Source organism: Neoarius graeffei, chromosome 28, assembly GCF_027579695.1.
Source record: "Neoarius graeffei isolate fNeoGra1 chromosome 28, fNeoGra1.pri, whole genome shotgun sequence".
NCBI lineage: Eukaryota > Metazoa > Chordata > Actinopteri > Siluriformes > Ariidae > Neoarius > Neoarius graeffei.
Window position 1 is genome coordinate 27,474,843 of NC_083596.1, and position 24,229 is coordinate 27,499,071.

A 24,229-nucleotide genomic window follows, 5' to 3' on the forward strand; every position below is an offset into this window, starting at 1 on the left:
CTCCTGGTCAACAGCTTGGCCAGCCAATTTAACTGGGCTGGAAAGGGGGGAAAAAACTGCGTTTAAGGACACCAAGATCCATGATGTCCTGTTTGGTAGGTTATGCATGTGCACAACGCTGTAAAAGAGGGTAAAATAGTAAGCTATCGCAAGTACTTGCACACTACTTCTAAACGTTCTTTGATAACTCCTTCACTAACTGTAACATTACGATTATAACGACAACGACAAACATATTGTGAAAGATGCAAAGGATTAAAAAGGATTAAGAAACTCACCAGGCGCCTTACTCAGAAAAAGCAGGTGTGCAGGCAAGTCTGGGGAGGCTGACTGAGTGACGAACGGTCCGGTAGTGGCATTTCTATTTCCGCTTTGTGTCAATGGGGAAATTAAAATGTTTTTTTAAATCCCGTTTAAATTGTCACAAGATTCACATCTATGGTTTCTGATTTTTACATATATTTTCTGTACTAGTACCATTACTTGCCACCTACCACTAGAGTGTGACGTGCATAGTCTTAACAACTCAAACTTTAACAATTATCACCATGCAAAGTCTCAATGTTGTTTTGTTCTTTTTCTTTCAGATGCTCTACAAAAGCAGCTGCCAGGGAGCACACACGCTACTTTGTGACGCAATCAAGAAGTGGCTTAAGTATGTGCCAGAGAGAGAGGGAGGGATGAGGAGACGTGAGGTAGGGTGGCATTTAGAAACCCATAGCCTACTGCTGACTTTCTTTATCAATGCTGCATCAAATTAATTTTGGTTATGTTTTTCTGTTTCCATGTACAGGTGTCTGCGCCGCAGGAGGAATAGGCCACAATTATAAATTATAAATAAATCATAAAATGTTTCTAAGAACTTGTTCAAGTGTATTCTGTTCCTTATAAATGTTAAAAGTTATGCCTCATTAGATAGCTTGACAAACATTAGGAGAGGTGCATTGTTGCATGCATTTTTATATCCTGTTGTACATAAAACAGGAGGTAGCCTACGCACATTGATATAAATTAAGTTTCACTTTCATGGTTGAAGTATGCATGTGTGTGTTCATCCTAGGCAAGAGCCCCGATGCTTTATTGTTAGCTAGTTTAATTTAGCCTGTTTTGCTTCATTTGTAGCCTTCCTGTTGTACATAAAACAGGACGTAAAGTTGGATGAATCATCGCCGAAAATTAAACTATAAATCGACCGAAATCCGTAGTTGAATAAAGGGTGAAAGGGGGTCTATTCTCTGTCGGCCACCATCCACTTTTCAACGTCGTTTCAACGCAAACTCGTATGAGCAAAGCGGTGTTGAATCAACGATGATTCGACGGCGTATGGTCGAAGAACATGCCGATGATTCCCTGTCGAATCAACGCCCTTTTGCTATCTGGGTAAAGTCCAGAAGGACTGGACTGGGCCCGTGGTGAATTTTGCCAATGTCCAGAAGTGTGTCTTTGCTGTAGGTCTTGGGTGGCCAACCCGCGGCTCGCGAGCCGCATGCGGCTCTTTGCCCGGTGTCATGTGGCTCTTACGTTCATATCGAAGTTTGTGGGTTTTTTTTTTAATGTGCGTGTGCGCTTTGCTTGAGTTCAGTATGGTATTTTCGTCAAATGCATCTTCGCTTTGCTTGGGTATATTACGGTATTTTCAGGTCATGTCAAATGCGCATGTGTGTGAGATAATCGCTAAGTTTTTGGGCAAGGTGTATCTTGTGTCAAGTAGCCTCTCAAAATGGCAATGAAAAAATGCACAGCAAAACGAAAATATGAAGACGAACATAGGACATTTTTAACAGAGTGTGAGAGTTTATACTTTTTGTTGAATGTAATGGCAAGCCATTCTGCCTTATATGTCAGTCGTCATTAGCTCATTTCAAAGCTTCCCGCCTCCCTGAATAAGCAAGGAGCCAGATATGCAACACTAATTGAAAACCTGCACGAAAGCTTTGTAACCCGGTTCCGTGATATACAACTGAAAAGGCCACAGATTACGTTCCTCGTCGACCCATTCAATGCGGAGATGGACTGTTTGAAAGCCCCGCTTGTCACAGATGAGGCTGCGGCTGAGTTGGAGATGATCGATCTTCGTGAGGAAGACCAACTGAAACCTGTTTTGAGGGAAGGCACCATTGAGTTTTGGAAAAGTGTGCCATTGGAAAAATACCCGAATGTGAAACAGGCTGCGCTTAAGATACTGTCAATGTTTGGGTCAACATACGTCTGCGAGTCTGTGTTCTCTACCATGAAACACGTGAAGTCAAAGCATCGTTCTGTTCTGACTGAAACCCATGTGAAAGAACTGCTTCGAGTGGCAACGATGGAATACAAGCCAGATTTGAAGAGGATTGTTCAAGGCAAGGAATGTCAGAAGTCCCACTAAGCAACATGCATAGTAAGTGCACACAATATTGATTGCTGTAAATGACTGGCCTGTGGTATTAGTACTGACTGAAGGAGTAAATTTCTCTCATGTTGGCGTGTGACATTTACTATTAATCTGGCTGAGCAGAGGTGTGTGTGAGAGAGAGGAAGGGATGGGTGATGTTCGTGTGCCCATGTGTATGATGTGGCTCTTTGCGGTAATACAGTAAAAAAATGTGGCTCTTGGTCTCCAACTGGTTGGCCACCCCTGCTGTAGGTGATCCTAGTGTACAAGCACTGAGCATTTGTCACGATCAAAAGTGCTAAAAAAACAATAAAGACGATCGGTGTCGGGAGTACGTCGCAAACACGTTCGCCACGGGGGGGCGCCATGATCATCAAATATCTTGGGGAAAAAAGTTAAGAAAAAAAACATTTGCTCTCATTCGTTAAGTAGGCCCATTTTGGACCATGTTATCCTATTACATAATATTACACTGGATTTCTAAAAAATTAAGCTGTTTTTTCAATCTTTGTTATATCTCAAGAATGGATAAACATGTTCAGTTCTGTCAAAATTATGTTATTCCTCATTCGATTCTGAATTCAGTGAGAGCAGTTTCAAGCAATTTGAATTTTCACCTAACATGCTGAGGTGTGGGACTGAAAGGACACAACCTCTATTTCTGATATTTTTCTATATAACAACGCAGATCGTTGATCGGCAAGACATAACTATTTGCCTGACTGACCATATGGTTTGGGCTCCCAATAGATAAAAAGCAAGACGGTGTTCTTATTTTATTCTTTTAAACAGGCAAAAACTTCGGAATTTGCATTTAACTACCAGTCAAATTAGAGAGTCTGTTTTCACCTCTAAAGGGGCGGGGGTGTTACGTAAGAGAAAAGTAGCGAGCGTTGCCAGGAGTTACAATGCAGCGGATGCGCTTGAAGCACTAGGACCGCGAGGAAATGACGAACTCGCTCGGTTCAAATTTGCATTTGCTTTGTCGGAAACTGAAACCAGCGGATGTTCTCTCAAGATCTCTTTTCTTTCACAACAAAACAGGATCCGTGAGGAAATATTCCGGCAGTTATGGGGGCTTTTCATTCAGCGCCGGAAGATCATCACTATAGGATTTTGTCTGAGAAGACAGGCTGTAAGTAAGGCAGTTTAAAATATATAGATGAAGGTGGTTTTGCAACATGAAGCCAGTGTGGGTTCCCTCTTATTTTGGTTGTGTCTTGGGGAAGCATATTACAGCCTACAGTTCCTTTTAAACATTATTTATAAAGCTAACAATGAGGTGTCAGGTCAGGTGTGTGGTGACTGTGTGGCATGACGTATGAAAATGGGGTGAAATGCTCTAGATCCTTCCTACCACAATAAAAAACAAACAAACAAAAAAACCCTTAGCGTTCTACATTGGACATATGAATGTCAAACAATACTTTTCAAAATACCTTCACGTTTAGGCTATTCATTACAATAATTTGGCTGGTTTGTCGCAAATGCCTGATGCCAAATTAGAATGAAAAAGTGACACTTATTTTTGAACTGCCAATTACAATCTAGTTCAAATAAGAGCCATCAAATTTAAACAATAATGGGAAATAAAAACCACAGGCCTATAACTGGTAACAGCAAACAAAGAACAATTCAATTCTATTTATATAGCGCATTTTAACAACAGACGTTGTCATAACGCAGCTGTACAGAAACCTGGATGTAAATTTAAATAATCCTGGAGTCACCCTGCAGTCATCTACCAAATGCAGTTGTTAGCACTTGTCGCCTCACAGCAAGAAGGTTCAGGGTTCAAACCCTGTTCTTTCCATGCCTGTGTGGGTTTCTGCCGGCTGCTCCGGTTTCCTCCTACAGTCCAAAGCCATGCGGATTAGGTTAACTGGCTACTCTAAATTGCCCATAGGTGTGAATGTGATTGTGAATGGTTGTTAGTCTCTGTGTTAGCCCTGTGATAGATTGGTGACCTGCCCAGGGTGTACCCAGCCTGTTGCCCAAAGTCAGCAGCTCCAGTTTCCCCTGTGGCCCTGACGGATAAGTGGTATAGATGGGTAGATGGACATTGTACCAAGCTCAAAATGTGCACCTGTGACATTTTCTCCCGTTCCTGCAGAAAAGCTTGAAATTACTGGCCATTTACAGGCAAAGAGTCACACTGCTACCTTAAGTTGCAATTAAGGATGTCCCACAGATCCTCTCTGGCATCAGAATGGTAAACAGACAAATGGGTGCTCAGCCATCTTGACAGTCTGAAAAAAAACAAGTCTGAAGTTGGGGCACAGTGAACTGACTTTACATTACATGGAAATGGCTCATTGACTTTTCATGTTATTTTTGATACTATACGCAGTAAGCTGCTTCAGTGTGTCATTTGTCCTACAATGATTTTAATTTAATAGCTTTTTAAAGCTAACCTGATCTATAAAGGAGACTTGTTCCATCTGGACCCAGCTGATCTTTTGTCTGACTGGAAAGTTACAATGCTTAAGAACAGCTGGTTAAAGGATTGCGTACACAAGCAATAAGTGCTTGGGTTTTTTTTTTTGTTTGTTTGTTTGTTTTTTGTTTTTGTGTTTTTCTATTATTATATTGATTGAGGCTCTGTAGAAAAGAGCAGATTGTATTTTACTATAATCAATAGTCAATTTGGGATTTAGCTTAAAGAATATATCTGCTTTAGGATTTTGTTTACTGCCACTGAATATAGCCTGACTGATAAATGCTGCTGGTGTGGTTTCTTTCTTCCTTCAGTTTCACTGGAGCAGATCAAGATCCTTCATAATCGCTTCAAGCAGTTAAGCCACAATGACGATGTGCTACGGTAGGTTATACACAACCCTGTCCTAACTTTGCTCATTGACAAATCCTTTTCCATTTTACTTTATACCTAAACATTTCTCACAGTAGCCATTCTAAGTAGGGTGTAGAAGTGCATTCTCCTGGATATAATCCTAGTTTTACCCTTCTTGCAATGTTTGTATCTTGATAAATATTTCAATCCTTCAACTAGAAAATATGATATGATATCATTAAGTAATATTGGCTGGCATCGAGTGGTATATCAGATATATTCCATTCAGGTAGCATGACAAGTTGAAGATGAGTTCAATATCATGCTAGCTGAATGGAATATATCTGATATACCACAAAAAAAAAACCTAGCCATTATTATTATTATTATTATTATTATTATTTGATGGAACAATTATAGATTTGTTTACAAATTGTCACAGTTGCTCGCTAGCGCAGAAGTTTTACATGTAATATGTATCTTATGGCATTTTTAATTCACTGTGACAGTTTACTGCAGGCGCCACTGGGGATCAAAGAAATGTGTCTGTGCATGCACAGCAGAAAACTCTCTCATTGAATCACATCAGCTCCAATGTGTGATATCATGTTGTCTTGACAACCATGCAATATCATAAACCATGTTCAACGCTCATTCCCCATTGGGTAGAGTGATGTAATACACGTACGTAGGATAAGCAATATGCTAACAATATTGCATGCTATTGAACCAAATGAATGAAACCCGTTAGAAGGGAATAGAATACATGTTTTTGTTGCATCGAAAAAGTGTCTTCTATGTATAATAATATACTCTATGGTATATATCATAAAGATATGATTCATTGTGATAGTATATAATTCATTATGTCACACCTGAATGATCCTTTTTCATAACTAAATGCCTTCTCTTTAAAGGAGAGATGATCTCAATACACTTCCAGACCTAGCAAGCAACCCAATTCGATCCCAGATTGTATCGGCTTTCTTTGACAGAAGGTCAGTGATGAGTAAAATTGTGGGTTAGCTATTCAATTATTAATGGTGTCCATGACTAAGTCAAGGTGTAGGTTTGTTTCAAGACCAGGCAAATTTACTCAGTTTAAAACTTCTATTGGACCATTCACTGCATTGAGGCGTATATAACTTTTTTTTAACCATTCATGCTGCTTGTCATGTGAATAGTGAACATCAGGGTAGGGTGAATTATTTTTTTAAGTTAGAACATTTGAGCAACATAAACTATATGCTCAGAAGAGATACTCCAACCTCTGTGGTGCACCAGGCTCTATAAATGGGAGGTGAAAAAACAAACAAATGATCTGCACCACCAACAACCAACCAATCAGCATGTGGAGGTGTCTCTGCTTCCATGCTAGACATGTTCCCTGTCAATTCAGAACGTTCTGCCTCTTGCATTCACATGAAATATTTTTTTTCTAGCTAGGGTAATGTAAATGTGTTTCAGGGCATGACTTTGGACAGGGCACTGAAGGGTATGTATTTGTTTGATTTGTGAGTTTCAAAATAGCTAACTTTAGCTAACTTCTGCCAAAAATAACTGATCACAACACTATCACTATACAATCATGTCAAACACTTTTTTTTAAATAATTGTGAGCCATTCATACTCATAAGCTTTGTCTCAACAGAAACTTCCAGAAAAGAGGTGAAGGCTCAGTTCAAGAAATTGGCTTTGAGGAGTTCCTCATTGTCATGTCTTACTTCAGAGCTCCATCAGTGGACATGACAGAGGAGCAGAGAGAAGAGATAAGGAGGACCAAACTGCGCTGTAAGAATGCAATAATTCAATCAATGAAATCAGATAAACATGATTTTGGTAACAGTACAACATGACAGTCAATATGGATTTCCCTCTCCCCTCTCTCCCCTATGGGCTTTATGTGAAATATTGTGAAATTATTTTTTTGTATGGGGCGCCACGGTGGTGTAGTGATTAGCGCTGTCGCCTCACAGCAAGAAGGTCCTGGGTTTGAGCCCCGGGGCCGGCGAGGGCCTTTCTGTGTGGAGTTTGCATGTTCTCCCCGTGTCCGCGTGGGTTTCCTCCGGGTGCTCCGGTTCCCCCCACAGTCCAAAGACATGCAGGTTAGGTTAACTGGTGACTTTAAATTGACCGTAGGTGTGAATGTGAGTGTGAATGGTTGTCTGTGTCTATGTGTCAGCCCTGTGATGACCTGGCGACTTGTCCAGGGTGTACCCCGCCTTTCGCCCGTAGTCAGCTGGGATAGGCTCCAGCTTGCCTGCGACCCTGTAGAAGGATAAAGCGGCTAGAGATAATGAGATGAGATGAGATTTTTTTGTATCAATATAATTGAATCAAGCATAAATACCAATGTGTTATTTAAAATGTACTCTGGTTCTTGGCACTGTGCACTATTTACTGGACACTTGGCTCTGCTGCTACAAACCACATTAATAATTTATGCACCCTTTTCTCCTCTGACAGTCCTGTTTAATATGCATGATACTGACAATGATGGGACCATAACACTGGAGGAATACAAACACGTAAGGCATATAAATTTGATATTTGTTAAGCACAGGACATGTGTGACACTTCATGCAATACACAAGTGTGTCTTAAGTACTCACCTCATTTCCAGAAAAGTTGGGATATTTTCCAAAATGCAGTAAAAATCTGTGATTTGTTAATTCACGTAATCTTCATTTAACTGACAAAAGTACAAAGAAAAGATTTTCAATAGTTTTACTGACCAACTTAATTGTATTTTGTAAATATAAACAAGTCAAAGATTAGAATTTGATGCCTGCAAGACACTCAAAAAAAGTTGGGACAGAGGGAAAATAAGACTGAAAAGTTTATAGAATATTCGAGTAACATCATTTTGGAAGATTCCACAATAAGCAGGTTAATTCGTAACATGATTGGGTATAAATGGAGCATGCACCAAAGGCTCTGTCTTTGCAAGCAAGAATAGGTCATGGCTCATTCCTTTGTGCCAAAATTTGTGAGAGAATTGTTAGTCATTTCAAAAAGAACATTTCTCAATGGAAGATTTGAGGTCTTTCAAAATCTATATTACATAATATTGTGAAAAGATTCAAGGAATTCAAAGACATCACAATGCTTAAAGCACAAGGTCAGAAACAACTGTTGAATGTACATGACCTTTGAGCCCTCAGGTGGTGGCACTGCCTGAGAAACTGACGTGCTAATGTGACAAATATAGCCACATGGTCTTGGGAGTACTTTGGAAAACCATTGTCACTTAACACAGTCCATGCTGCATCCAAAAATGCAACCTGAAACTGTATTATGCAAGGAGGAATCCATTAATCAATTCTATGCAGAAACACCACGAGTTTCTTTGGGCCTGAACTCATCTCAGATGGACCGAACGACAGTGCAAACATGTGCTGTGGTTAGATGAGTCCACATTTCAGCTTGTTTTTGGAAAACCAGACATCGAGTTCTCAGCAATGAAAGGTGCACACCAGAGGTGGGGACTTGAGACTTGGGGACTTGGACTCGAGTCGACTCGAGTCACTGTTTTCATGACTTGTGACTTGACTTGACAAAACATGAAAATACTTGAGACTTGACTCGGACTTGGAAGTTTAAGACTCGGGACTTGACTTGACTTGACTTGACACACGATGACTTGAGTGACTTGAGTGTTATTTCCATCGTGTTTTTATTGTGAAAATAAAATGTAATATGCACATACTTCAGTAATTTTGATTGCACTGCCGTTGCGTTGTCACCGCCCTGTCCATCAGGCACGCTCTCTGCGTGGGCTATATACCACGCCCCATGCCACGATGTGTTCACAGATTTCACATCATATCATCAGCCATCCCAAGAGTAATCACTTTCGGCTTCAAGGGCTACTGCCTAGAAGGTAAACGACGAACGGCGCAGTGCAAGATTTGCAACGTGACGATTTCTGACAGCCAGACCACGACCTCCAATTTCGTCCGGCATTTGAAGATCCATTCTGCCCAGTAAGTTTATTCATGTGTTGTTATTTGGTGATAGCAGCTAAACTCCTCATTAGCCAATGTTAGCCACGAGCGTGAGCGGTAGGAGGATTTTAGCCGTTGCAGATGTAGCTACACAGTAAAATTGCAAGAATTAAAATGGCAGTGTTAAGTGTTATTTACTCTAATAGAGTTAAATCAACTACAGCTGGAGTAACAGTTACTCCTGCGCCTTTGTTAAATTACAGAGTTAAAATCATGAGAGTTAAATTAGTCCCACCCCGATTATTATTATTATTATTATTATTATTATTATTTTCCCGGCGGCACGGTGGTGTAGTGGTTAGCGCTGTCGCCTCACAGCAAGAAGGTCCGGGTTCGAGCCCCGTGGCCGGCGAGGGCCTTTCTGTGCGGAGTTTGCATGTTCTCCCCGTGTCCGTGTGGGTTTCCTCCGGGTGCTCCGGTTTCCCCCACAGTCCAAAGACATGCAGGTTAGGTTAACTGGTGACTCTAAATTGACCGTAGGTGTGAATGTGAGTGTGAATGGTTGTCTGTGTCTATGTGTCAGCCCTGTGATGACCTGGCGACTTGTCCAGGGTGTACCCCGCCTTTCGCCCGTAGTCAGCTGGGATAGGCTCCAGCTTGCCTGCGACCCTGTAGAACAGGATAAAGCAGCTAGAGATAATGAAATGAGATGAGATGAGATTATTTTCCCAGGTGGCACGGTGGTGTAGTGGTTAGCGCTGTCGCCTCACAGCAAGAAGGTCCGGGTTCGAGCACCGTGGCCGGTGAGGGCCTTTCTGTGTGGAGTTTGCATGAAATGTATTTACATGGAACAAAAGTAAAAATTAAACTTTATATAAACAATACAGGGCGGCACGGTGGTGTAGTGGTTAGCGCTGTCGCCTCACAGCAAGAAGGTCCTGGGTTCGAGCCCCGGGGCCGGCGAGGGCCTTTCTGTGTGGAGTTTGCATGTTCTCCCCGTGTCCGCGTGGGTTTCCTCCGGGTGCTCCGGTTTCCCCCACAGTCCAAAGACATGCAGGTTAGGTTAACTGGTGACTCTAAATTGACCGTAGGTGTGAGTGTGAATGGTTGTGTGTGTCTATGTGTCAGCCCTGCGATGACCTGGCGACTTGTCCAGGGTGTACCCCGCCTTTCGCCCATAGTCAGCTGGGATGGGCTCCAGCTTGCCTGCGACCCTGTAGAAGGATAAAGCGGCTAGAGATAATGAGATGAGATGAGATAAACAATACATTAAATGAGTTGACACTAATAAGAGTAAATTCAAATTTACTCTGGAAAGAGTTGTTTCCCCCCTAAGAGTTAATTTTCATCAACTCTCTCTGGTGTTAACCAGAGTTAAATTTTAACTCTATATGGTGTTAAAGTTACTCTGAAAATTTTATTCTGGTCGCAGAGTTAAAGTGACACCCTGTGGAGTGGGACCATATGTTATCCAGACAGAGTTAAAATTAACTCTATAAGAGTTAATCCAACTCTGCCAAATTTACTGTGGGATTCAGCTTATTATTGTGAAATTCTTATGTGAATGCTGGTAAGCAATGTAGTTACGTCAAGTTTAATGATATTGTATATCAGTAGTAGTAAGTTGATTGTGCACTTTGCAGTCGTGATGCTGAATAACATAAGCAGCTTCCTACCCTGTTGTTCTGTTTCAGGGTTAAGCTAATGGTCAGCTTGTGAACATGTACACGTTCATGAGCAGTACAAATTCGTGTAAGTGTGTTCGTGTACATTAGCCAGACTGTCCATAGGGCATAGAGGCAGGGGAGTTTATCATAGCCGTTTGAAATAGCAGTGCAGCAACCTGCACATTTTTTTCGTCACACTACCCGATCAAAAAAGAAAAGAAAACTCCGTCCCACTGCCTATCATGCACTATTGAAAAAAGCGCCACGATTTAGATTCACCGGCATGCCACTCGTTGTTTGAATACAGGCTAGCAGCAATACTAAACTCTGCAAAATAGTCTGACTGTGCACGGGAGTCTCGGTTCCCGCTGTAACACAGTGTTACGAAAATAAGTTGTGCAGTCATCCAAACCATGAATTTACATTTAGTATATCAGGCTACCAGGCCGCCAAAACAATGGTTTGAATGACTACAATTTAGAGAGCACAACTCTGTAACTGAACAGGTGCATTGGATATTTCCCAGTGAGGTAATTTAAAAAGTCTCTGGGTAATTGTTCAAGGAAAGATGAATCCCGCGCACTGTCCTTTCCGTATTGTTCCCGAAACGTTGCACTTGTGGTAAGGAGGACAGTACGTTAGCCACGACCGAAACATTGTGAGCAAAGTTCCTGTGGAAAGGAATGCGCGGGATGCATATTTCATTTAACATTTATTTTCGGAACAATCTATTATAGCGGGAACCAAGACTCCCGCGCCAAAGTCGTATGTCCCCGCTCCGCACAGGCTGAGGCAGCCTCGGAGAGGAGAGAGCGAGAGAGCGCTTTTGCACACACCTCTGTAGCTTGTCATATGGGGTAAGATGATGTCACTTTTGCACGAGCGAACAGGTCTTCTTTTTGAGACCTAAATTATGTCTGACACATTTCTCTATCCTTTGGTTTTGTTTTGTTTTTTACTGGCGCAAACATACATCGAAGTCACTTCAGGTTTCTCCACGTGTATCTTATTAATAATAATCATCTCATCTGACGTGATTAGAGATTGGAGGAGCTCATGCCCCTGTTAACCCAAGGCGTCGTCCTACCCTCTTTTAACTACGCACATAACAGAATGCCAATTCTCTGTTTATTTTTCTTGTTGGCTGATGACAATGTGAGAAACTTAGTTGGCTTTCAATCTTGCAATCAATTTTGCCATCAGTAAATAACTTTGTGACATTATTACTGTTTTATTCCATGATGTATTTTACAGAACATGAGTATTTAAAATACAAATATTTAACAGGTTGGGCACATGTGCCAGGGATGTTTACTGACATTTACTTATGTATTGCCTTTTCAATGTATTAAATTCATATTCTGCTGCTAAAATTATGCCAATATGCCTAAGGTGACTTGACTTGGACTTGACTTATTATAGGACTTGACTTGACTTGACGTAGCCTGTGACTTGACTTGACTTGCCCAAGACAAAAAAGACTTGGGACTTACTTGGGACTTGAAGGTTAAGACTTGAGACTTACTTGAGACTTGCACATGTGTGACTTGGTCCCATCTCTGGTGCACACAACCATCCTGTTTGTTATTTGAGAAAGGTTCCAGGCCTTTCAGTTACAGTGGTACTTGAAAGTTTGTGAACCCTTTAGAATTTTCTATATTTCTGCATAAATATGACCTAAAACATCATCAGATTTTCACGCATGTCCTAAAAGTAGATAAGGGCAATTCCATGTAAATGTCAACCTCACCATGCAAAAATAAAGCAACATGTAATACATCAAAACCACTCCCAGAGATATCACCTAGGCCTGTATTTTACAGATGTGAATAAGTTGAACCAATTTGTAACCAACCTAATATGTCACTGTCAGTCTTTCTTTCTTATAATGTAAACCCCAAGCTAAAATCAACTTTGATCATGTACAATTCTATATTATTGCCACAAGCCACAGAAATGTATGCTAAAATCCACAAAACAGCAAAACAATAGCCATCCTAAATATTATTTAAGAACTTTGATAGTTTTATCTGATATTTAGAGAGTTTTTCAAAGGGTTATGGTGGTTAAATTGCTGATTTTCTAAACATATGCCATGTCTATTTCAGACGCGTCACATCCATAATGGAATTTCGTCACATCCATAACGCTGACTTTTCCTTCCGAAACTCTGCATGAAATACAAAATATTTTAAACAAAGATTTTTTAATATTCACCTTGCACCCCTCTATCAAATGGATATCTCCATTTCGACATTAAAGGCGTCGTGCGGTAATTTCAGCAATCAGGCTATATAATGTGTCAAAATGTCGGGTTTGGTGGGTTATTCAAGCCCCTCGGTTTCCCGCGATCTCAGTGTCACGATGCGCCCGCTACAAGCATTTAAAGTTGACGCGCACAGCCAAATTTAGGCAGCCAGCCGTTAACTAGGTCAACTTATGTGTGACGTCATACCAGTAACCTTCCTTGGGTGATGCTGGCCTGTCCCCATGTTTTCTCTATAGCGTGCGTTTACCAGAGTTGTTTACATTGCGGATTTTGTGGATTTATTCAGTTTGTGGATAGTTTTGAACACTCAAAACACTATGAAATGATATATTAATATTCTGTGATACAAAATGCCTAATCGGTGTATTGTGTTTGGCTGTAACAACGAACACTGAACACTATTTGTGACTGTTGTTAGCAATGGATCTGATTTCAAGGTCATGGCTAGGTATTGATAGAAAAAAATTATTTTTTTAAAAACACATTGTGGCAGCGGGGGCGTGGTCAAGCGCCGGTCTGTGACAGGAGGGCGGAGCCAGGGAAGGTGAGTGGTAGAATCATTACACCTGACGGTAATTAACCTGTGTTTTGTGTGTTTTCCCAGTAACCGCGCCCTATTTAAGGAGGCAGAGCAGAGAAGAGCTCATCCCGGGACAAGAACACAGTGTGTTTCGCTATCAGATTAAAACTGGCGGTTATACTGAAAAGTCTGGCAATAAAAAGCCTATTTGCATCTGAAGCATTGTCCTGCCGTCTTCTGTACTCCACCCACACTTCAGAGAGTTCTACAGTGGTGCCAAAACCCGGGACAAGGTGGAGCACCAACCTCGCAGCCCCATGGAATCCTCCCCGTTCGCGGACCTGGTCCACGCCCTCGCCACGGCTCAGTAAAGCCAGCACCAGGTGCTCGTCACGCTCCGAAAGGAGCAAGAGCGGCGCTTTGAAGCCCTGGTGCTGGCCCAGCAGGAAAATCACGAGGCGTTCCGGCATCTCCTCGCGTCGGCGGGGTCCACCAGCGCCCCGGCCGCGGGCCCGTCTCCCCTCACCGTGACCAAGATGGGCCCGCAGGACGACCCCGAGGCGTTTCTCACATTGTTCGAGCAGGTCGCCGAAGCCTCAGGGTGGCAGATGGAGCAGCGCGCAGCGCGCCTCCTCCCCCTCCTGACGGGAGAGGCGCAGCTGGCCGCGCTATAACTCCCCGCCGGCTGGCCTACGCGGACCTTCGCCGGGCTGTCCTCCAGCACGTGGGGCGCACGCCAGAACAACAGCGCCAGCGCTTCCGCGCGCTGGAGGACGGCCCGGCGAAGGTCCGCGTAGGCCAGCCGGCGGGGAGTTATAGCGCAGCCAGCTGCGCCTCTCCCGTCAGGAGGGGGAGGAGGTGCGCCGCGCTGCTCCATCTGCCACCCCGAGGCTTCGGCGACCTGCTCGAACAATGTGAGAAACGCCTCGGGGTCGTCCTGCGGGCCCATCTTGGTCACGGTGAGGGGAGACGGGCCCGCGGCGCTGGTGGACCCCGCCGACACGAGGAGATGACGGAACGCCTCACGAGCTTCCTGCTGGGCCAGCACCAGGGCTTCGAAGCGCCGCTCTTGTTCCTTTCGGAGCGTGACGAGCGCCTGGTGCTGGCTTTGCTGAGCCGTGGCGAGGGCGTGGACCAGGTCCGCGAATGGGGAGGATTCCATGGGGCTGCGAGGTTGGTGCTCCACCTTGTCCCAGGTTTTGGCACCACTGCAGAACTCTCTGAAGTGTGGGTGGAGCACAGAGGACGGCAGGACAACGCTTCAGATGCAAATAGGCTTTTTATTGCCAGACTTTTCAGTATAACCGCCAGTTTTAATCTGATAGCGAAACACACACTGTGTTCTTGTCCCGGGATGAGCTCTTCTCTGCTCTGCCTCCTTAAATAGGGCGCGGTGACTGGGAAAACACACAAAACACAGGTTAATTACCGTCAGGTGTAGTGATTTCTGCCACTCACCTTCCCTGGCTCCGCCCTCCTGTCACAGACCGGCGCTTGACCACGCCCCCGCTGCCACACACATGTTTTAAATGTTTCTATGTATCAATCATTAATTGTACAAAATGATTTTCATACATTTATGTATTTGTCATATCTTTCTTTGTCACATGAAGTGTTGTCTTGATAACACGTGGCACATAATTTTAGCAAATGGATGACAGAAGATTAATTGAAAGATTTATGCCACAGAGCTGCCTTTAACTAATAATTATCACTTATTACTGACGATTGTACGTTTACTAAACAATACAATACAAAGCTCAATACTCCCAGCCTATAACATACTGAATATCAAGTTAAAATCAACCGCAATAAAAGGAAAATGATGAAAACTGGAATATCAAGGGGTCTACTGTATCAGAAGGCCCACTGCATTTCGCGAGATCGCAAGCTGTCAAGTTGCTAGAATTCAATCTTTCTAGCTATACTTTCACCCCCTACAGCTATCAGTATTACACATAAATCATAGATTAAATCACACAGCATTCTAATTCAAGTGAAATGGTCTTTAAAAATACACACAAGTAGTGATTTAGTCAGAGAAACCAACCAAAACAAGTCTTCAAGTCGCCGGTCTTCATTCTCGTCTTCGTTTCTGTCGTCGTCAGAACTGTCCTCATTTTCTTCTGAAGATGAGCGCTCAGGTTCAAATCTGTAAGCCTGGATACCACCAGGACATTCAGCTGTCAAAATCTCTACTTGTGGGCCATTTTCTTCTTCTGTATCGGTAAAATCAAAGCTAATTTCCTCAGCATCGCTTCTATTTTCTGGTGTGTCCGTCATTGCAACTGCACCGAGTGGTTACTGGTATGACGTCACGCAGCTGTTCCATTGACCGAGAGGGGGCGCTGCGAACGCGGAAAATTTCAAGTGATGGGCATGATCAAATAAGGACCGATTACAACCGCAGGAAGCTTTTGAAAAATCGACAGTCAATTTATTTCGAATCTCGAAAGCATTCTGGTGCAGAATAATGCGACTTTTATCGCCACTGCGTGACGCCTTTAAGTTTACAATTTCACAGAGTTTGATAAAAATGCACAGTCACCCAAGAAAAGTGATACTTTTTCTGTCACATCCATAACGCATCTTTTATTGGCATTTTCTGGCATGCCCTAGATGTACTATGGGAATTGTTCTTGTTCTATCACTTCTCCAGTATGGTACAGCCTTAAAATATGCAACACCTGTTTAAATACTGGGAGACAATAAAACATGCACTGGGTCATTTGTTGCCATTTTGAGTTCAAGTGTCACGTCCATAATGCTGGAATTGCTCATAAAGAGAACCCAGTTAAACAAATGAGACAAAAAATATTATACTTGGTCATTTATTTAATGAGAAACATGATCCAATATTGCATATCTGTGAGTGGCAAAAGTATGTGAACCTCTAGGATTAGCAGTTAATGTGAAGGTGAAATTAGAGTCAGGTGTTTTCAATCAATGGGATGACAATCAGGTGTGAGTGGGCACCCTGTTTTATTTAATGAACAGGGATCTATCAAAGTCTGATCTTCACAACACGTTTGTGGAAGTGTATCATGGCACGAACAAAGGAGATTTCTGAGGACCTCAGAAAAAACCTTGTTGATGCTCATCAGGCTGGAAAAGGTTACAAAACCATCTGTAAAGAGTTTGGACTCCACCAATCCACAGTCAGACAGATTGTGTACAAATGGAGGAAATTCAAGACCATTGTTACCCTCCCCAGGAGTGATCGACCAACAAAGATCACTCCAAGAGCAAGGCATGTCTGTGAGGTCACAAAGGACCTCAGGGTAACTTCTAAGAAACTGAGGCTACATCCACACGACAACGGCAACGAGATGTTATTTAAAAATATATCGTGTCCAAATGGGCAACAATCAGTAAAATATCAGGTCCATATGGCAACGCAACGCTTGCTGAAAACGATGCAATACACATGCCACACCTCTAGGGGCGCTGTAAGACGGTCCCTTCGGAGACACCAGAACAATAGAAGAAGTAAGGACGCATGCGCATAAACTATTATGCGCGAGACTTCATATTAGCCACAAAGTCAGGAAAATCTGTTTGTAAAATTACCTTATAATGACCAAATACAATGAAAAGTATTTTTCCAGTCTCACCTGTGAAAGGTAATCCCATGTGATCTCGTTTGGACGGCAAACCTGTTGGTACAGTTAAACGCAGCTAATCTTTATTCTCCGCTTTGACCTCTCCAAAATGGCGGCGAGGATGACATGATTCTACGCGGAAGGCGGCGTCTTTAATGGTCCGGAATAAATTGAATGATACACGTTGATGGATTAATTTGTTGTTTCTCACCTGTGAAAGGTAATCCCATATGATCTCGTTTGGATGGTAAACCTGTTGGTACAGTTAAACGCAGCACATGAATCTTTATTCTCCGCTTTGACCTATCCAATATGGCGACGAGGATGACATATGATTCTACGCGGAAGGCGGCGTCTTTAATGGTCCGGAATAAATTGAATGATACACGTTGATGGATTAATTTCTTCTACGCCCTTTTTGAGGAATGTATTGTAGGACTTAAACCCACATCTGAAGAGGGAAGATCGCTCCTTTTTTTTTCCCCATTTTTGCTGGCGGGATTGACTCTGCCCTAAGGGCAGAGTCTCTCTCTCTCACTTTGCACCATTACACAATAAATATTCACAGTGAAAATATTTTGTAAGCGCGTTTCATGAACCAAGTTATAGGATTTGTTGACAACTCGCATCGAGTTCGTTACACTTCTACCCGGCGTGAAGCACTCACAGTCATGTGGTTGTGACGTCATCATAAACAAATCCGTTCTACTCATCCAGACGACTTCACAATGGCAACATTGCCAGATCTTTCCACTCTGGAACCCGTTCTCAAAAAGATTGCGTTTTGGGCACCCAAAACGCCGGTGCCGTGTGGACGCCAGGCCTAAACGATAAGCAATTGTATCGGAGTCACCTGAATCCGTTGCCGTGTGGACAGGGCCTGAAGGCCTCTCTCACATTGGCTAATGTTAATGTTCATGAGTCCACCATCAGAACACTGAACAACAATGGTGTGCATGGCAGGGTTGCAAGGAGAAAGCCACTGCTCTCCAAAAAGAACATTGCTGCTCATCTGCAGTTTGCTAAAGATCATGTGGACAAGCCAGAAGGCTATTGGAAAAATGTTTTGTGGACAGATGAGACTAAAATAGAACTTTTTTCCAAAACTTAATGTTTTGGAATGGCCAAGTCAAAGTCCTGACCTTAATCCAATCGAAATGTTGTGGAAGGACCTGAAGCAAGCAGTTCATGTGAGGAAACCTACCAACATCCCAGAGTTAAAGCTGTTCTGTACAGAGAAATAGGCTAAAATTCCTCCAAGCCGGTGTGCAGGACTGATCAACAGTTACCAAAAACATTTAGTTGCAGTTATTGCTGCACAAGAGGGTCACACCAGATACTGAAAGCCAATGTTCACATACTTTTGCCACTCACAGATATGTAATATTGGATCATTTTCCTCAATAAATAAATGACCAAGTATAATATTTTTGTCTCATTTATTTAACTGGTTTCTATACTTTCAGGACTTTTGTGAAAATCTGATGATATTTTAGGTCATATTTATGCAGAAATATAGAAAATTCTAAAGGGTTCACAAACTTTCAAGCACCACTGTACATAATTTGGGCTACACCCTGTATTTCTGAATTTTGGCTTTTTCCATTGTGATACAGGGTAATTTGGGCTTTTCTGCACGCACAAAGTGCTGTTTTCCCAGTGCTCTGTGTTTAAACTTGCTGCTACTTTTTTAGCTACAAAGTTATGAATAAATAAATAAATCTATGAATGTTATTTTTAACCTTTATTGCAAAATGTCTACATCATTAATCCCTCTTGATGTACATGACAAAAATAATTAGAATACAGTTAGTATTTAAAAGATGTGTTGGGGCCTGAGGAGAGCCTGGAGGAAGGCAGCCTGTGAATGAAAAAGCAAATTATGCACTGTTGCCATCAAAGAGACATGCCTCTAGCAGACCTGTGACACAAGTTTTTTCAGTCCCATCACAAGAATTGGCAGTGCAATTCACAGTATGTAGTCAGGTAAAAGATCTTAGTTTAAATGAAAGGCCAGTGTCTAAGACTATCATCAATAAGAGGACCAAGCTCCAAGTCACTGATTCCACCCACACTTACTTAACTGTGTGTATTTAAGATGCAAGCTGTATCTTAAATACACATAGTTGTGTCCTGAATATCTCTCTTTTATTCAGTCTTTTACCTGATTTAAATCATATGACACTAGGTATCAGAGAGATGTTGTAGTTGAGGTCAGATAATGTGGGATATAGGGCTATTTTTAGGTTTGTAAATGATACAGGAATTATTAGGAGAATTTAGCACAATAGGGTAGTAAACATTTCTGGTTCACAGTCCAGAAGGTGGCAGTAATGCACCTAAAAGCTGTTTGCCAACTGCCATGAAAGAAGAAGAAAGATGATTTACCTAATGTGGAAATCCCGCTCTGGTCATTGGTATGCGAGTCTCGCTCCTCCACGAAATCATGGTGTGCTGATCGCCGTTGATGGAGAATTCGTGCTCAGCGGCTAGTTCGATGAACCCAGAACAACATGGGAATGGTGCGGATTTCGCGTCAATTACAAGAAATACATGCCAATTCTTGCTAATTCCATTGTTTTTAAAGAATAAAGTCAAGACATTGGGTTTTATGCAGCCAAGTTTATTTAATCAACATTTCGGTTTTTTTTTTAACTTTTGGTAGCATATTTTGGGCGCCTTTTTAATTTGGGCGCCTACGAGATTATCCGTCGCAGGTTTCATGTAATTGAAAGGCCTGGGTGCAAAAGTATTTGTGATGGTATGGAGTGCATCAGTGCCCACAATATGTGTGTGAAGGTACCATTGATATGTTGGGGCATATATTGTGATTTTAGTGAGACATAGTCATCAAGGCAGCAGCTCTTCCCAGGAAGTCCATGCTTATTTCAGCAGGACAATGCCAAGCCTCATCCTGCATGGGCTACAACAGTGTAGCTTCATAGACACAGAGTGTGTGTACTTGGCTGGCCTGCTGCCAGTCCAGATCTGTCTCCTATTGAGAATGTATGGTGCATCATGAAGAGGGGAGTCAGACAACGGTGACCACGGACTGTTGAGCAGCTGCAATCTTCTATCAAGCATCCATCCATCCATTATCTGTAGCCGCTTATCCTGTTCTACAGGGTTGCAGGAAAGCTGGAGCCTTTCCCAGCTGACTATGGGCGAGAGGCGGGGTACACCCTGGACAAGTCGCCAGGTTATCACAGGGCCTTGTATCAAGCAAGAATGGACAAAAATTCCAATTGCAAAAATGCAACAATTAGTATCCTCAGGTCCTATATGATTAAAAAGTGTTATTAAAAGGAAAGGTGATGTAATACAATGGTAATAATACCTCTGTCCAAAACCTTTTTTAGTGTGTTGCAGACATCAAAGTCTAATTTTGTTTATATTTACAAAAAGTTGAAATATTTTCCAAAAATGCAGTAAAAATCTGTGATTTTGTTAATTCACGTGAACCTTCATTTAACTGACAAAAGTACAAACAAAAGATTTTCAATAGTTTTAGTGACCAATATAATTATTTTGTAAATATAAACAAAGTTAGAATTTGATGCCTGCAAGACACTCAAAAAAAATTGGGACAGAGGAAAAATAAGACTGAAAAGTTTATAGAATATTCAAGTAACAAAATTTGGTCAGTGTCACATCCAGGTGCATTGACGCTCACACCGAACTTTCACTCACACACTGAGCAGTGTGTGCCTCTAATGACAAACACCTGCCCTGAATTAAGCGCAATCAGCGCGCGCATAAAAGGATGTTGCCAACACCTAGACGGTGCAAAATATTGCATTGTTTATCACCACTACTGAGCTGTGTTATATACTGTAATTGTCTCCCTGGTTCTCAACCCACATTTTGTATCTGTTTGGATTCTTAGCTTGTCTTGCCCAGTTTAGTCTGTTTGTGCCTCGTGTAACCTTGTTGCCTGTTTATTGATAATGATTCTGCCTGCCATTTTGGATTGTTTGCCTGTAAGCTTTTAAATAAAATTCTTCCTGCACATAGATCGGTCTCCACTCCAACCTGTGTTTACTGGCAGTTAGTAAAACTATTGTACTTTTGTCAATTAAATAAAGGTACTCATGAATTACAAATCAAAGATTTTTGTTTTTATTGCATTTTGGAGAATATCCCAACTTTTCTTGAAATGGGGGTAGTATAGTGGTGCTTGAAAGTTTGTGAACCCTTTAGAATTTTCTATATTTCTGCATAAATATGACCTAAAACATCATTAGATTTTCACACAAGTCCAAAAAGTAGATAAAGAGAACCCAGTTAAACAAATGAGACAAAAATATACTTGGTCATTCATTTATTGAGGAAAATGATCCAATATTACATATCTGTGAGTGGCAAAAGTATGTGAACCTTTGCTTTCAGTATCTGGTGTGGTCCCCTTGTGCAGCAATAACTGCAACTAAATGTTTCTGGTAACTGTTGATCAGTCCTACACACCAGCTTGGAGGAATTTTAGCCTGTTCCTCTGGACAGAACAGCTTCAACTCTGGGATGTTGGTAGGTTTCTTCACATGAACTGCTCGCTTCAGGTCCTTCCACAACATTTCGATTGGATTAAGGTCAGGACTTTGACTTGGCCATTCCAAAACATTAACTTTATTCTTCTTTAACCATTCTTTGGTAGAACGACTTGTGTGCTTAGGGTTGTTGTCTTGCTACATGACCCACCTTCTCTTGAGATTCAGTTCATGGACAGATGTCGTGACATTTTCCTTTAGAGTTCACTGGTATAATTCAGAATTTATTGTTCCATCAATGATGGCAAGCCGTCCTGGCCCAGATGCAGCAAAACAGGCCCAAACCATGATACTATCACCACCATGTTTCACAGATGGGAAAAGGTTCTTATGCTGGAATGCAGTGTTTTCCTTTCTCCAAACATAATACTTCTCATTTAAACCAAAATGTTCTATTTTGGTCTCATCCATCCACAAAACATTTTTCCAATAGCCTATTGGCTTGTCCACGTGATCTTTAGCAAACTGCAGACGAGCAGCAATGTTCTTTTTGGAGAGCAGTGGCTTTATCCTTGTAACCCTGTGTGGCAGCGGGGGCATGGTCAAGCGCCGGTCTGTGACAGGAGGGCAGAGTCAGGGAAGGTAAGTGGCAGAATCACTACACCTGATGTCAATTAACCTGTGTTTGTGTGTCTTCCCAGTGACCACGCCCTATATAAGGAGAGAGAGCAGAGGAGCTCTTCCCCGAACCAGATGCCGGTTGTGTGTGTGTCTGTGTTAAATCACGAATGTTTCACTGAAAAGTGTGGCAATAAAAAGCCGTATTCTGCAAACCTGATCTCTGTCCTGCCATCCTCTGTGCTCCACCCTTCCTTAGAACTGTTACAGTGGTGCCGAAACCCGGGACGGAGCACAGCAGCCTAACAGCCCCATGGAGTCCTCCCCGTTCGCCGAACTGGTCCACGCCCTTGCCACGGCCCAGCAAAGCCAGCACCAGGCGCTACTCACCCTCCGAAAGGAGCAAGAACAGCAGTTCGAGGCCCTGGTGTTGGCCCAACAAGAAGATCGACAGGCGTTCCGGCACCTCCTCGCATCGGCGGGGTCCACCAACGCTCCCACCGCGGGCCCATCCCCCTTCACCCTAACAAAGATGGGCCCGCAGGACGACCCCGAGGCATTCATCACGCTCTTCGAGCAAGTCGCGGTGACCTCGGAGTGGCCGATGGAGCTGCTAACGGGAGAGGCACAGCTGGCCGCGCTACAGCTCCCCGCCGACCGCCGGCTGGCCTACGTGGACCTTCGCCGGGCCATCTTCCAGCGTGTGGGGCGCAACCCTGAACAGCAGCGTCAGCGCTTCCGCGTTTTGCACTTGGAGGAAGTTGGCCGGCCATTCGCGTTTGGCCAGCAACTCCGGGACGCCTGCTGGCGGTGGTTGAGGGCCGACAACCGCGACGCCGAGGGGATCATCGACCAGGTGGTGCTGGAGCAATTCATCACACGCTTGCCAGCAGGAACCGTGGAGTGGGTCCAGTGCCACCGCCCGGTGTTGCTGGATCAGGCAGTCGAGCTGGCAGAGGACCATATGGTGGCTGTCCTGACGGCAGGACAGCAGACAGCCTCTTCTCTCCTCTCCTTTTCTCTCTCTCTCTCTCTCTCTCTCTCTCTCTCTCTCTCTCTCCTCCTGTGTCTCGTCCTCGCCCCATTCCCCCACCGCGGAGGCGGGGGCCGGCGCCACCGGTGCCGGCCCGCCGCACCCGCGGTGCCCTCCCGTTTCTCCCTTCTGTGTCTGTCTCTTCCCCCCCCTCAGGTGAGTGAGCCCCAGAACACCGGTGTGGAGAAGAAGCCCGGGCCAGTTTGCTGGCGCTGCGGGGATCCGGGCCACCTCCAACAACAGTGCACGGTCATGGAGGTGGGCGCGGTGGTTCGGCTCCCCGATGCGCCAGGAGCCGCCCTTGATTGGGCCGGAGCGTATCGCATACCGGTGAGTATTCAAGGGGATACATATCGGGCGTTGGTGGATTCTGGTTGTAATCAGACCTCAATTCACCAAAGCCTGGTGCAAAACGAGGCATTGGGGGGAGCACAGGGGTTGAAGGTGTTGTGTGTGCACGGGGACATTCACAGCTACCCTTTGGTGTCGGTCCACATTTTTTTCCGAGGGGAAAAATTTGTAGTGAAGGCGGCGGTTAATCCTCTCCTTACCCACTCTTTAATTTTGGGGACGGATTGGCCGGGATTTCGGGATTTAATGACACACTTGGTAAAGAGTGGGTCCTGCCATTTAACAGGGGGAGGTCCCGGTGTCGCTTTGGCGGGAGCAGCTGTCACAGAGCCATCTACGTCATCTCCGTGCCAGAGTGAGGAGCCGCCGGCCCCTCCTCTTTCTGTTGGGGAATCCCTCGCGGATTTCCCATTAGAACAGTCGTGAGACAAGACTCTGCGGCATGCGTTTGACCAAGTGAGAGTAATCGATGGTCAAACGCTCCAGTCGAACGCCACCCCATCCTTCCCCTACTTCGCGATTATGAAGGATAGGTTATACCGAGTGACGCAGGACACTTAAACTAAAGAGCGA

The 24,229-nt window shown here is 43.4% G+C and overlaps 1 protein-coding gene across 3 annotated transcripts in view; it reads left to right on the forward strand.

Moving 5' to 3' along the window:
* Positions 1-3,366: 3,366 nt before the first annotated feature.
* tescb (tescalcin b) overlaps positions 3,367-24,229 on the forward strand; it is a 51,095-nt gene continuing 30,232 nt past the window's right edge. For all 3 annotated transcript variants that reach the window (XR_009651890.1, XM_060912977.1, XM_060912976.1), the window contains exons 1-5: positions 3,367-3,509; positions 5,126-5,195; positions 6,083-6,163; positions 6,817-6,956; positions 7,632-7,693. Coding sequence is in view for 2 of the 3 variants with exons in the window: in XM_060912977.1 (XP_060768960.1) it covers positions 3,446-3,509; positions 5,126-5,195; positions 6,083-6,163; positions 6,817-6,956; positions 7,632-7,693 (417 nt within the window). In the remaining variant the exon portion in view is untranslated. The remainder of the gene's footprint in view (positions 3,510-5,125; positions 5,196-6,082; positions 6,164-6,816; positions 6,957-7,631; positions 7,694-24,229) is intronic.